Here is a 15,516-nt window from a genome sequence, read left to right on the forward strand (position 1 = left end):
TCTTTTCCTCTTTGATGATGCTGATGGTGAAACTCTTTAAGTTGGGTTTGGCTATTTGGAGGCTGCAAAATGCACGAATTCGTGGTCACTTTGGGAGCAAAAGAGCGCTAGAGCGTTTGTACATATACATACGCGCATTTAGAAAGCTATCAGTTCAAACCCCAGAGGGAACGAATATTCAACAAAATCCTCCATTGCGCTGGACTAACAAGGTTTCTGTGCACCAAATCAAGTTCTGTATGCGGTGGAATGTCCGCTTCGACGACGACTACAACAACAACGACGATGGCAGATCCTACAAGTGAAACCGAAAAGACCAAACGACAACCAGCCACAGCAACCTCTCGAAAGCGAGCGTGGTTCGGAAATACGTCGGCGGCGTTGTGGCGGCATATGATCACTGATCAGTGATCACTATGATCACATGCAAAGCCTGGAAAATTTATGAACTGGGAAAACGTCGTTTTTATCATCGTTGTGCTCGGTCGTTATACACGCAAAACCATAAGTTATAGCTTGCGACTTAATTCATTAATTGTGTTCTGAATCTGATTGGAGTAGTGTTGCCGGCAACGACATCGACAAAGACGACAACGACGTTGAAGATGAAGATGACGACCGACAAGTTGTCGTCTTCGATGATAGAAGCAACCTGTTCCTATGACCCAGAAACAAGTATCGCCACCATTTGCCCATTGAATATCCACTCAATGCGTCGCACCGCCATCCACCATCCGTCGATCCTGGTGGACATCGTTGGTCGTCGAGAGCATCGGGCCATACATCATTTCATGAGACAGCCCAAAGGAATGGCCGCTCTGTCTCCATATTGTGGCTCCTTAGGTGAGAGTAGATTATACTTGAACTAAAGTGATGCTATACTGACACAGTGATCTCAGATGGAGCATAAGACGACCACGATCTAAGACGACAAGCTTTATATATTTTAATAAGAAATGTGATCTGAATCGCAGCAACGATTGGCAGTACGATACGATCCATGGCATGAAATTCGAGGGACAAGGTTTTTCAGCTTGTACTTATATCTTTTTATTTAAACGTGGGTAAATGTTGGAAACTGGGTGAATACTCTTGGAGATTTGGAGTGAAAATGAAAGCAGACCGTAGGTTCAGGCAGACTCATTTCAATGTAGGACTTAATTCAATGAAAGTTGTCTCATGGTGATGACATTTTTGATTAAGGAACATAATTTTTTGGTCGCACTTTTATCTTCATCAATGGGAAGAACATTTCAACCGGAATTGATATCATTGGTCTTCGTGCAAAAGAAGAAAAAGATCGCTCCTATGCTTCTTCGTATCATTATTTAAAAAGTACCACAGGGAAGCATCCTAGGACCGATATTTTTTTTATTTATGAAAGATCCCTGAATTTTTAATGAAAGTAGTCCCTATTTGTACGAAGAACAGAGAAATTGGTATAAAATGTGACAAAGTTTTGTAGAATTTTAAAGCCAAAATTCCCAAAGCGAAGTAAGGAACAAACATTTTAAAGACAATGTGGGAAGTTGTCAAGTTAAAAAAAAGAAAAAGCTTTTTCTTAACATTTTACTTGATTTTAAATTACAAATTAGCTATTTTAGCTTTTAGTAATTTGAGAAATTCATGACTTCTGAGTTTCTGATATTTCAAATGAACAGATCCGTTTTTAGACTTAGGTTTGTTTGCTTCTTTTTCCATGAACTGTCACTATTTTGACACGTTCAGGTGAGTCGTTCTTAATTAAAAGAAGTGATATGTCATCTATGTAACAGTAAAAATAAAAATGTCTCTTTCCATAATTGGGTTTGTTTGTTTCTTTTTTTTACGAACTGTCACTGTTAAGAAAAACGTGTCAGATAATCCTTAACGTAAACCTTAACTTATCGTGACATAATCGATGTTCTCCTTTATAAATTCGTTATAAACTTACTTAAACTATATATTAAGGTTTTTAAAGAAAGGTAACAAGGTACTTACATCGATCTTTTAGCCTTAAAGGTGCTGGAGGTTGTATATGCTTTAATTCTCGCCCTTTTCGGATGGAGTCCATTAGTTGTTCCCTTGGGGATGGAGTTCTTTTGATTGGCGGTGGTAGCTTACGCTCAGAGGCCTAAAAATCAAATGTTTGCATTCAATTAGTTTAAAAAACAACAAAAAACATTAATACAATAATATTACATATTTTATTACTTATACCTTCTTTAATGGCGGCCGTGACCTAATAAATTCCAATATCACAGCATGAGCATCTTTTTTCACACGCCTTGGGACATCACCATTAACCATGACTTTACGCAGATTGTACTTTCTATATATATAAACAAACAGAATTTTATTCATTATACTACCTATATCATTAGAACTGTCAAATGTACTGTCAAAAAAAAATGATGCCAAAGTAATGCAACAAAACTATCTCATATATTTATACGGACCTAGATCGAATGTCTTCCATGAGTATTTCATAGGGCGTCAGTTGGAATTCCACTGGTGTCCTTGAAAATTCATTCTTCTTCAGCCTCACGCCTCGTCTTAGTTGGTCCACAACTTGCACCCAAAACCTTGCCTAAAGTAAGAAAAAGAATTGTTTTTACAAATGAATAAATTTGCGCGTATAAATCCAGATGAGATATTAATGAATATAAAAAATAAAAACAAACAGTCCATTAACGTAAATGATACCATCATCAATGGAACATTAACTTAATTTTGCAACATGCCACAGAGCCATGCGGGAAGAAGAAAAATTTCTTTACAAATAAATAAAAACAATCATCAATGTACAAAAACATAACATAAGTCTTAAATCATAAGCCGTGCCTTTCCCTGGTTTGTAAACCTTTTTCTTAAATTTATTATATTATAGTTTTTGTTTTTGATATTCTACCAACCTAATGGCGTAAGATGGAGATTAACTTTTGAATTAACTGCAGAAACATTAAAATAACGAACAAATTCAGATAAATTATTTAATTTATGAATAAAAAGTATCGCATTCAAAACAACCAATAATTAAACTTTAAGGAAAAAAGAAATATTTATTTGATGTAAGCGAATGGAATTTTCTTTTTTTGAATCAAATTATATCAAAATGCATAATTAAGTGTAAAAATTGTAAATATCAAACGTTTTTGAACAAACAAATAAAATTGAATTATCAATGAGTTATATTTTGTAGCGTACTTGAACTGCCCTCCAAATTTCCACTTCAGTCTTTTTATTTTTATTTTGTTTAATTATATGTGACCCATAATTGATTGGATTTTTTGTTTATGAAGTTGGCGGTGTGGTTAAATATTGTAAAGAAATAAAAAAATAAAAGAACATAAAAGCCTTTGAAAAAAGGTTACAATCGTATAAAATTGTTTTTAAATTTGAAAAAAATAAAATACACAACAACGATGTCAACATTAACAAATCTAACATTTTAGCCTTGCTTCGTTGAAACGTTTGTGTGATGTTATTAGTTTCAGGTTACGAGGGTTTATATTCATAAAGGGACATAAAAGCATAAAAACATGGACTTTTACGTAACATAACCTTGGGTTACTCCAAGAATTGCAAACACTGGCAAACATATAGAAATATGGGTGGACTTATGTGAGTTATAAATGAAATATTTCAAAATTATGTAATAAGGTGATGTAAAATTGAGACACAAAAAATTGAGTGATTGAAAGTGCTTTAAATGGACTATAGTTCAACAAAAAAGGATGATAAAGAAGTACCGACAAAGGTGAGTTGAAGGCCGATCAATATGTGATACTGAGAAAAATTTCCTGTGAAATATTTCATGTCTTAGGAGGAAAAAACCCGCTTATCTGAAACAATTGGTGCATCCACGGGTATTTGAAGATTATAGGCTTTTCACACCAAGTCCAAAACCCGGTTTTCACGAAATTATCGGTTTTGGCCGAAAATCTACATCGAAAACTCAAGTTTTCCCATACAATTTTGGTATACCACAAGTTTTATATAAAACCTCTCGAAAACTAGTAGAAATTCAAAGTTGAACTAAACAAACAAACCTTTTAAAACATTCAGCGCTCAAATTAATGTAAACAAAACAGCTGATGGCTGCTGTCAAAACAAATATTTCATTTTGAGATAAATTTGGTCGTGGTAAGTAATATTATTTATATAAGAATATTGCTGTTTGTTTCTTATTTGGAGAATATGGAAGAGAAAAAAAAGGAAATTTTGGGGGAGCTGCTTTGCAGCACATAATCCTCCAGAGTTTCAAACGCTCTTCGTTAAGCGAGGAACCGGAACTCACCATGGTTACTGGCGTGACGTACCAAAGGACGAGTAAGACTTGCTCATAGTTTGTAATGACGTTTCCAAGGGATGCGTCTTCAAACTCGTCGCCACAAATATGTTCGACGCTTTCACTTACTACCTGAAGAAAGACTTTGCGGTCACTCCGTTCAATCGCAAGGGTTTGGGAGATATGAAAAAGGCGATAAGTTCATTTGTGGAGGATAATAAGTATGGAAGAAAATCTCTGGTGGAGACTAAGTCGCAGCGGGACAGCATAAAAAAGTATTATCGACTTAAAGGTGTCGATTGCAAAGACAAATCCTTATGAGAATGTTGTTAAATTCATTTTTGCCGAAAACTAGGTTTTGGGTTTGGTGTGAAAAGACTATGAGATACATTAAAAAAAAAGAAGAAACCCAAAATATTAGCTGAATGTTTATATGTATTCTGTATTTTCACCTTTACCACATTTTCACCACGAAAATGACAGCTGATTTAAGATGAAGATACAAGAAACATGGCAGTAAAAAAAAAAGAATTATAAAAAGTTGCAAATTCAGTGAAAGTTTTGTTTGGAGGCTGATCAATATCTGATATTGAGATTTTCGTATAATATTAAAAAAACATGACCAGAAAAACCAGCTTTAATGCAAAAACATGACTTTGTGAAACTGTTTTTCCTCCTTTATTGATGAATTATTTATGGTAACTTTGAAAAGAGTGACTTTCTTAACCGAAACAAATGGAATTAGCGTGATTCCTTTAAGTGATAACTTACACCAAATATTTTGTTTATTCCTGATAAATTGCTAAAATTAGATGTTTAGTAAGTGAACAAAAAATAATCGAACAGAACAAACAAATTGCTGAATGATTTTATTTATTTTAATTCACCTTCACCACATTTTCACCATGAAATTTAAATTTAAATTCCCACATTTAAAAATGCGTGACCTACGGACTATATGTGGTTTGTTTACATGAAAAACGAACTAATATGAAAAATAAACTAATTCTGCTAAAGTAAAGAGTTTAGATACCTAAAATTTATTTTCAGTATTTTTTTATATTTCAATGAAACAAACTCTCCTTAGTGCCATACAAATTTGCTCAACGCTTTCATTTCTTATTTATTTGGTGCTTGTCATTTGTGACATATATTTTTTTCGGCTTTAAAACTCTGGTTTTAGGAATTTCTAAATTCTCTTTTTTGATTTTCTTACTACAACTGGGACCTCGATTGCTGAATGCTTTCCTTTATCCTTTATTGTTTTATTTCCAGCTGTCAATCTCCGTTTAAGAAATTTGTAAACCTGTTCGTGATTTCTAAAGTGAAGCACATGGATTTGATTCGTTCGGAAAGTTTCTTATATAACATAATTTCAGTTCAACTATATTTAGTGAATCAAACTGCGCAGAAAATTTCACAATATTTTCACCACGAAAATGACGTTTTAATTTTCAGATTTAAGGCTCCTCTTATTGGATTTTTGAAATCCACCTGATTTATTTTTTAGACTTCACTTAACCTTACGTTGAATTGACGAATAAATCATGTGTATCAATAATGGTCTATGAAATAAGGTTTTCTTTCTAGGGTTAAGTGAAAGAATAATTTGTATAGGCATAAAAGTTTAAGCTGCAACTTATTACATATTTTAAACTGTTAAGACCTAATCTGACAAAAAAACCGTCTTAAAAATCTAATAAATACAACTGTCAGTTTTTATGACACATTCAACAACTTTATGAAGATTTTGTAAGACCCTTTATTTAAAAAAATAAAAACAAATTGAAAAACATCTTGCATAACTGCAACTAATTGTCACTGCTGCGCAGCTACTGCTACCGAACCGATATAATAAAAGTGTAACCAACTAAATCCATCAGAATAAAGTGCAACCTAATCTGCTCTTAAAATCGCTCAATAACTCCAAATGATCGCATTCAGAGACATAAGACAAGAAAGAAAAGACGACGGAAGCACATCATTTCGCCAGCGAGGTATATAAAAAGCCGCAAGACAAATCATTTGTTATGATTTTGCAATCACTTTATAAATTCGTATATATGTATGATGTGCTTCATGCACCTCTAAACAGAAAATACATTGCAGCTCTGCTCTGCTCTGCTGTGCTCCAGAGATTAATTGACTATCACTGCAAGCAGACCATCTCCTCCATCATCATAATCGTCAGCGTAATCATCTTTTCAACATGCAGATGAATGGATGGAGCAACCGCCTAAGTCGTCTCGCGATGCGCGATGTGGTCGGTACTGTACTCATATATAATCTTGGTGGTTTATACGACGCGAGGCGACGGACGCGTTGCGCTCCTCAGCTACTAGGTATAGCTACTGCTGCATCCATCTGTCAAGACGGGATTTGTGTTTATGTTTATGCAATTTTCCCGATGTGTCAAGCGTTGAAGCAGATGATATGATTTGATGGCGTTGCTCCAGTGATACCTAACTCGCGTATAATACAAACAAAAAAAGAACAGCGCGGCGTTGTTCCACCTATAACGGTAATGTGGGCTTTACTATTATGATGTTGTTACAATGCTGCAGCAACTTTTTGTGTTTCTTCGTCGTTTTGTTAACTTGACATGCATCGATGACGTTAAAGATATTCAACATAGGTGTCTGTCTAAACAGACGGGCCTATAGACATACGTATTGAAGGCAGCGGGCGGAAGGAAAATGCGTAGAGCTGCCGGCAAATTGATCGACTTTTCACAATAATGAATGTTGATTATGTGGCTATGCCTATGGATGGCGCTGGCTGCTGCTGCTGATGATGCTTGTGATGAGCGGTGCCGGTGTTTCGCGGATGACAAGAGGAAGAGACGCGAACTACGTACAAGTACTATATGTGATCCATGCTGCATTTTGAATTGAACAAACGCCTGCGATTTGAATACAGGAAGTATTGTCATGGAACAGCGGTTTATTTACTTCTGCTGGTTGATGGTTTGCTGCTGCTTTCAGGGTGCTGTTGTTTTGAAACTGTTTACTGGGTGAATTGAGCTAATACACAATATGAACAGAAACGAAACAGAGTATATACCGCCGCAAAAGCTACCATCATGTTTACAACTTCCTTTTTGGACAGACAGACAGAGTACCTTCCAACCAAACCAAAGTCAAAGGAATACATAAACTATTTACAGTACATTGTGCATATAAACAGTTTGGTTTCGGTTTCGGTTTGTCTGTTTTGTTTCTACAGGAAGTTGGCCAACATTTGTTTTTATGGCGCTAGTGCTGCAGGGAATCAAGGTTTGGTTCAGCTATTTTTCTCTGATGTAAGAAATCATTTTTTAGTAAACTATAGCAGGTTAAAATATAATATCGTGTTATTAATTGGATTGGAGAGCTGAAGCTTTAAGTATGTGGTAAATAAATGTAGTTGTCATGTCTCAAGTTTAAAGGCATATAACATGTAATTGGGGAAATAATGCAAGAAATTGAACGGGCATTAATTTATTAAACATGCAAAGTTTTTATGAAATCGATAAAGAAATAACATTTTTCGACATTCAATTATGAAGTCTTTCCAGAGTCGGATTTATAACTCATGTAGACTAACAAGCACCTGGGGTCTATCATCTTACAGCAACATCCCTCAATTAAAGTTACTTTTTGAAGATGTTCATATAACCGTGTCACTTTGAAAGACGCCATTTTTTTTAAATGTCATTTTATTTCTACACTTTAATCATGTGTGGACAAAATGTTACACAATTTTTTTATTTTGTGGAACTAATTTCAGAGAATTTTCAAAATGTCACTTAAGCGTTAAGACCGTAAACTTTGAGTTGAGCGAAGAAATCTTTTTTAATATTGTTTTGGAGTGCCTGGACATAATCAGAAGATTAAATGTCATTTTACTGAGGAAAATGTAGTGAAGGTGGAAAATAATGGCAAAATGAAAGCGTTCAGCATTTCGTTTTGTTCTTTTCACTATATATTTTTTTATTAAAAAGGAGTTTTTTTAATTAAAATTTAATTCCGATTGAAAGAATTATTTAAGATGTAATTAATTCCCTCAAAGCAAAGTGACATAAGTCAAAATTTAATTTTTCCTTACAACTCATTTAAAGCCTAAAAATAAACCATGATAAATAATAATAATTTTAGATTTAATTTTATAATATAAGAAACCCAACAAAAATTGTCTTATGTCATTTTGCTTGTGAAGGGACAACTTAAGGATCAGTGGGCTTTGCAATTAAGCAGTTTTAATTTTCGTATAACTGATAGGCTACTACATTTGAATTGTGGTATAAATTTTGTAACAGGTCCCTTTAATATATGTCATGGTAGTTTGATACAGGCTGCCACAGACATTAATTTTATTCATAAGCTTAATTAATAAGATTGTAATATTTTACAATTTTGGTAAATTGGAAGTAGATCTGACATTGCTGACAATGACTTGATAAATGATTAAATCCTTTTAATCCAAAATGTTCTGTTTACACTGTTCTCAAATTTTATTTGAGACACTTATAATTTTTCTGTCAGATATTTAACTGATTCGACTCTGAATACGAACAGAATATTTGATATATGCATACGCAGGACAATACAAAATTATTTTGTCCAAAACAATAAAATTTAACAATTTTAAAAATCGTCTGACAACTACGTTTCTGGAAAAATTATCATACAATAATTCAAGTTTACCCCATCCTTTACCATTTGGAAGAAGTTTAAAGTAACAGTTATGATTTAAATTTACATTTGTCTATGTTTAGTAAAATGAAATAATAAATTGGGTGGAGCAACAGACCGTTTGAGAACTAGGCCCTAGTGACTGACAACTCTCAACAATTCCTGTGTGCGAGTACTGTTGTCAGGGATGGAAAGGACCTACAAATTTTAGAAAGCACTTTTCATGACAAGAATTACTCTTGAAGAATTTGTCAATTCCTCGCAAGAGGCGGTACCCTTGAATAAAACTTTAGATGGCTTAGGCAGGGATCGAACCCAAGACCTCTCACATGACAGTCCATCGCACTAACCATCATGCCACGGCTACTGCCACGGGTACTACCTGTTTAGTAAAAGCTTATTTATAAAACACCGTTCTTCTTATTTAGATCATCTTGTAGGAGTAAAAAGTCGTCAAGTGAGTCGATACATACGTTTGAAAATATTAATGTCATCATCGTAAATTAAACCATATGAGTGTTTTATAATAGAAGGTAAGTCGTTAACGTACGAAATAAACAGTAAAGGTCCTAAGTGGCTACCTTGCGGTACGCCAGAGTTGGTATAAAAATATGATGACCGCTCATTCCAAAAAACTACGCTGTATGATTTATTATATATAAGTACGACGAAACCCAACTAACAAATTATTCGTTAAAGCCTTGGGATTTATGTTTGGAAGTTAACTTTTTATAGCACAATTTATAAAAGGTCTTACTGAAGTCTGTGCAGACAAAGTAAACTTGTTTCCGTTTTTCAAACGAATTTAAACAAAATGAACAGAAATGAAAGAGGTTACTAACTGTTGACTTATTTTGAATAAAACCATATTGACTGTCACAAATTGTAGACTTACAATTAAACGATATGACTTTACAAATAATGGACTGAAATAACTTAGGGATGACGGAAAGTTTTGCAACGGGACGATAATTTTGTAATTCATTTTTACTGCCCTTTTTATGTATCGGTGTTATGAGCGAAGTTTTCCAAATTTCAGGAAGATTTAAGCAATTTAGTACAAAGAATATGAAGAGGATAGGATAAATAGGATGCGCAATTTTTTAAAATATAAGAAGGTACAAAATCGACCCTAAACTAAACTCAAAACTAAATATTGAAGTACGCCTGCAGCAAAACTTTCGGAAAAAAGTGAGGACTTCAGTCGAAGATGATTTTATGGACGTACACAACCGTAGTACGTCCAATCTTAACATATGGGTCGATTGTGTGGTGGCCTGCTCTTAGCAAAGCCTATAATATTGATAATCTAAAGAAGGTTCAGATAACAGCTTGCGTGAGCACCACAGGGGCCATGCGTATCTTCCCAACGGACGCTTAAACCTTATTTTGGATCTTCTACCAATCGACCTTTTTATTAAATACATTGTTTCCTGCAGCGCTATTAGGCTGAAGGAATCAAATAGCTGGTTGTCAAAACCTTATGGTCACAGCAACACTACGAAATTAATTCCCTCAGATATTATCTCGGTAGACACTGACTACTGCACTCCTACTTTGAGCCTTAGTAAGGGTTTTAAGGTTATTTTCCCATCCAGAGAAGATTGGGAGGATGACATCGTGTCGATAGGTTTCGACATAACCATCTTTACTGACGGCTCAAAGATGGACAGGGAAGTTGGTTCTGGGATCTTTTCTGAGTCCCTAAATGTAGCCAAATCCATTAGGCTTCCTGACTTTGTTAGCGTTTTTCAAGCAGAACTGCTGGTAATAAGGGAGTAAGATGTAAGATACTTAAACAAAGCCCAAACCAAAACTGTCAAATCCATTTACGAGTACTCGGCCATATCCTCATCTCAATTGGTCCAGCAATGTCGCGCTGTGCTTGCGAGCCTGATTATTATCCTCGGTGTCACCCTGATCTGGGTTCCAGGCCATAGTGGTATCGTGGGAAATTAACGGGCTGACGAGCTAGTCAGGCAAGGTTCAGCCCTTCATAGCTCACTTGCGGAAATGGTTAACATTTCTCTTGGCGCTATGAAGGGTAAAATCTTTTCTATCTACCAAACTGAATCAAACCTCAGGTCGAGCAATTAACCCAACTGCATTATATCTAGAAAGATATGGCCCCGTATAATAAAACCCGTATAAACGATCTTCTATGCAGGCCAAGGCAATACATAGCCAGGATTGTTGCGGTTTGTACTGGACATTGGCCTATACGAGTTCATGCGGAGAAGTTGGGTAAATCCTACAACACCTTTTGCCGTAGTTGTAGTGACCAAAGACAAAGTGAAACATTAATCCATTTCCTCTGCAAATGTCCTGCTTTGGCAAACACTAGAATGAAATACTTTGGAAATATATCTATAAATCTTTTCCCTTCTATCACAGGCCAAACAAGTTTTTGGTATCAAAACGGCGCATTACAGCGCTAATTCGATCTCAGGCTAGGTTGCCTTGAGATCGCAAATTCTACCACCACCACCATCAACACTCCATCTGAACCAGGGATATAACAAACGTCAAGTTCTGAAGCTTTGCGAACGATTTCATCTTCAGAGATCCAAAGACTAATTAAATTGAAATGAGGGAAGTTTTGTGAGAGGGCCATTGACTCAGGCGTTTGACAATAGTTCGCTACTTCGAAAGCATTTTTGAAAAAATTTCCAAACATATTTGAAATTTTTCAGAGCAATGGTTAAGTTCGTTGTTGAAAAACATGCAGTTTGCATAAGCGTCAGTATTTCTCTTACTAATATCATAGCTCCAAAATTTGTTTGGGTTGTTTTTTTTATATCGGTTTCAGTATTTAAAATAAAGTCATTATAAAGAATATCTTAATAGTCAATAAACATATTTCTTAGCTCATTGTATATTACCAAGTCATTTTCAGCTTTTGTTTTATTATATTTAACCCAGGCCTTGTTTCTTTTATTTTTTAAGAGTCAAACTATGGAGGAGATTTAGAAATATTGCGCGGTTTTTACAAAAATATGATAATATTGTAAAATTTGACAATCGTCAAAAAATTGGTATTTCCGCTAAAAATTTGTTTAAAATTTATTTCTTTTGTAGTTTTATTTAAACCGATTTCTAATCATAGCGATATGATATAATGTAAGGGTAATTTGGCATCACTGATTAAATGATTTATGTTTGACAGATGCTGCAAAAACAAAATGGCTGCCACATGAGCATGCACACATGAACTCGACTTAAATAAAAAACCTTCCTTTTTTGAATATGAACTCGTCTTAAATAAAAAACCGGGTCTTAAATAAAAAACCTTCTTTTTCCGAATAATTGAGAATTTAAAGGATAAATATTTAAAAATTGAAATTTTGCACATGAAAATTTGTTTCTTTTGGTTTCATTAATAAGTTTTACAATTTTTCAACTAAGCAGTTATTGAAGTAGACGATTTTGCATATTTCTCATATAACAGAAAGAGTCTTCTTCAAATTCAAAACATAAACTCTTTAACATAAAAAAGATCAATTAAAAACCATACGTAATTTTTAATTTCATATACCTAACATCTTCCTATGTGCCACTTATCAAATAAACACAGTTATTTTCCAAAAACAAAACAACAAACCATTTGTATGTGCTAAAGACTTTGGCGGACTAATATCAATTACAAGGTTCAACTTTTAAATTGAATATTAGTGTTTCCCCATGTCATAGACCGCCTGCCTGCCTGCCAATTACCTCTTCTCTATTTTATTTTTCCCACATACTGTGTATAAATATAGTTATCCCTCTGTCCATCTATTAACGTCAGATTAACTTACTAACTAACATTTTACAATCTTCTTATAACATAACTGCACACAACGTACAACGGACCAACGGACAACCAACAACGGACAAGTGCAAAAGTGATTTTCCTCTAAGTTAGTGACTGTCTGAGCGATGTGCAGAAATGCCACATTAATTATCACGTTAAGATCGAACAACTACGACAACGAACGACTAAGACGATCATGACGATGATGACGACCTCAACGGACTTCCAACCGACGGACGTTCGCTCGCAGTCTTTCGATTGGTGGAAAATTACTTTCACTTGCGTTAAACGCTTTGAAACTCCTCCAGGATTGTCTATCAGATTTCATCAATTAAACATGCATACATTTTGTCTTTTGGAAAAATATGTTTTCTTCAAACATAGATCATTCCTACGGGTTTCAAATAATTCAATCTACCGCAACAAGATGAGGACGACGAACACCGCGACGTTCGTGATCACTGTCATCATCATCACCATCATCACGCGAAGACTGTCTCGCGACCGATTATCCTCGATATTTGCAGTCGATAGCTTTCCATCATGCATGTCGGTGAAATAACATTCCAGACTTGCAATGAGCTGTCGAAGATGACCATTCATTAGCACTACCTTGGTTAATGTTTAGTCAAGGCATAATGGTGACTATGTTGACGGAGACAAGAAGAAAAGAAGTTCCAAACATTCTTCGGTTTTGAAGCAAAGCTGAATTAAACGTGCTTGACGTTCACCAAGATTGTAAACTCTGTACTGTGTAAATATCTGACAAATTCATTTTAAATTGGTAATATTGAAATTGTCAGCCAACTGCAAGCTTCAGTCTTTGTAGACTTTAAGAAAATATAAATTTGTTTGCTCAAAGTGCGGATGGAAATCGAATTAAACTACTTTAATTTCTATTCATTTCTGGGGTACACCTAGGCGAATACGTACTTTTTTTGAATGATTATTATTTTTGTTTGCTAAAGTTCTAATTTTTGTGGTTTTGTTTGCATCCATTTGTTTTATGAGTTCATCAACACAAGATACAATATTTCTTCCATCTCAATCTTCATGAAATGAATGTTTGCCGGATAAACTTGTTTGCTTATTAAAAATGAAGACATTCAAATAAAAAAGTTCATAATGATCATTCTTTTTTTTACAAATACGATAATGATTATTTTATGAACCACTAAAACACCATCGCTAAAGTTGGAAACTGCTGAATAGGTTGGATATGGTGTTAATTAATGGCACATTTTTCACAAATAACTGTTGCCATTTATAGCCTCATAAAATTTAAAAAAGAAAAGAAAATAAACTGAAGGAAGTAAAACAAACAGATATCCTGATAAAGTATCTTGAACATAATTTTTAAAGAGTCTTTGGTAATCGCTAATCATTACTTTAATCAGAAAGAAAGAGGAGATAAAAAGCAGCAATCATCATAAGACACAAGGTCGTACTCATATCAATGTCAGTTTTTTTTTATATTAATCGAAGAACTAGCAAAACATTGATGCTATAAAATTGATATCAAACACAGCAAGCAGAGACATTGTTTCTTTTGTGACTTTTTATAGTGGTGTTGCGATGCTGATAATAATATAATTATTTATTGAACAGAGTGAAAGATTCAAGATTCACAACGAAAGTTGCTGCTTGTGGTTGGTGTCATAAGAAATTTTAATTTTAATTTTTGTTTTCCTCATGGTTGGATTTTTTTTATAGCGTGATATTTTATACACACATTTTATATTTAAAAGTCGTTAAATAAAACAAAAATCCATGCATATGTCTACTTTCGATTTTCTGATGATTTTGGATTTTATAGGTTTATTGACCCGATGTCAAAAGAGTGTGATTTGAGATGTTGTTTTGTTTGCAGAATAATTAATTTGGCAAGAATATGAAATTTATAGGAAAGTTAATTTTTGTATATGAGAAATTATTGAATGGTTTTTTTGATAATTTCTCATGGCAATTAATACGAAACGTTTAAGTTTTCTACTTGGTGCTACTGTATTTAAATTATCTTAATGCCTCAAAAGATTAACACATAATCCACAGGTTTACATGATTAGTTTATAAACATATATCATATAGGTTTAGCAATCTCCTTTGATTATTGTACGAAAATAAGTATTGATTATAATCAAAGTTTAACATGATTTTGCTAATTTTAAATAATTATCTTTTAATATTTCACTTAATTCAAATTCACAAAATGCTGTTAAAAGTTATAGTAAGTTGCAAAATCTATATGAGTTCAGAGTTTCTGACATTTCAAATGAATATATTCATTTGACAGATTTGGTTTGTTTGGTTACTTTTTTTTTTGCACGAACTGTCATTTTTAGACCTGTTCAGATGTACAAGGGATGTTGCATTAGGAGCTAATTGTTGGAACACTTTTAGTAATTCTTTTTTTGTTGTGTTTATTATTCATAAGAAATAAAAAATTAAGAAATTTGAGCGGAAACTTATGGTAAAGTTTCTAAAAAGTTTACCAAATCGGATAAATTCCCAAGACGAGCAAAATGTTCAATTCAAAAGAAAAACAGATTTCTTTTAATGCAAAGTTGTGGGATTTCTATTAAATATTTTTTTTTATAATAAACGGGCACTCAAAAGGGTTATTAATACCCCTAATATGTTTAAATTTTAAACACAGTGCAAACTTTAGGAAAATAGGGAAGGATTAAAGAGGATATACCGATGCACATTATGGCTGAATCACAAACACGCTTCAGCTTCGGCTTCGTCTGCGTTACGGTGGGCCTGCTTCGAGGTTGCTT

General features: G+C 34.0%; 1 protein-coding gene across 3 annotated transcripts in view; it reads right to left on the reverse strand.

Moving 5' to 3' along the window:
* The window catches only part of LOC129949022 (protein spire), a 135,174-nt gene that overhangs the window by 36,726 nt on the left and 82,932 nt on the right, over positions 1-15,516 (reverse strand). For all 3 annotated transcript variants that reach the window (XM_056060213.1, XM_056060214.1, XM_056060211.1), the window contains exons 7-9: positions 2,439-2,569; positions 2,200-2,311; positions 1,981-2,113 (exon numbers count right to left, since the gene is read on the reverse strand). In XM_056060213.1, the coding sequence (XP_055916188.1) occupies positions 1,981-2,113; positions 2,200-2,311; positions 2,439-2,569 (376 nt within the window). The remainder of the gene's footprint in view (positions 1-1,980; positions 2,114-2,199; positions 2,312-2,438; positions 2,570-15,516) is intronic.

Source organism: Eupeodes corollae, chromosome 3 (assembly GCF_945859685.1).
Source record: "Eupeodes corollae chromosome 3, idEupCoro1.1, whole genome shotgun sequence".
Classification (NCBI taxonomy): domain Eukaryota; kingdom Metazoa; phylum Arthropoda; class Insecta; order Diptera; family Syrphidae; genus Eupeodes; species Eupeodes corollae.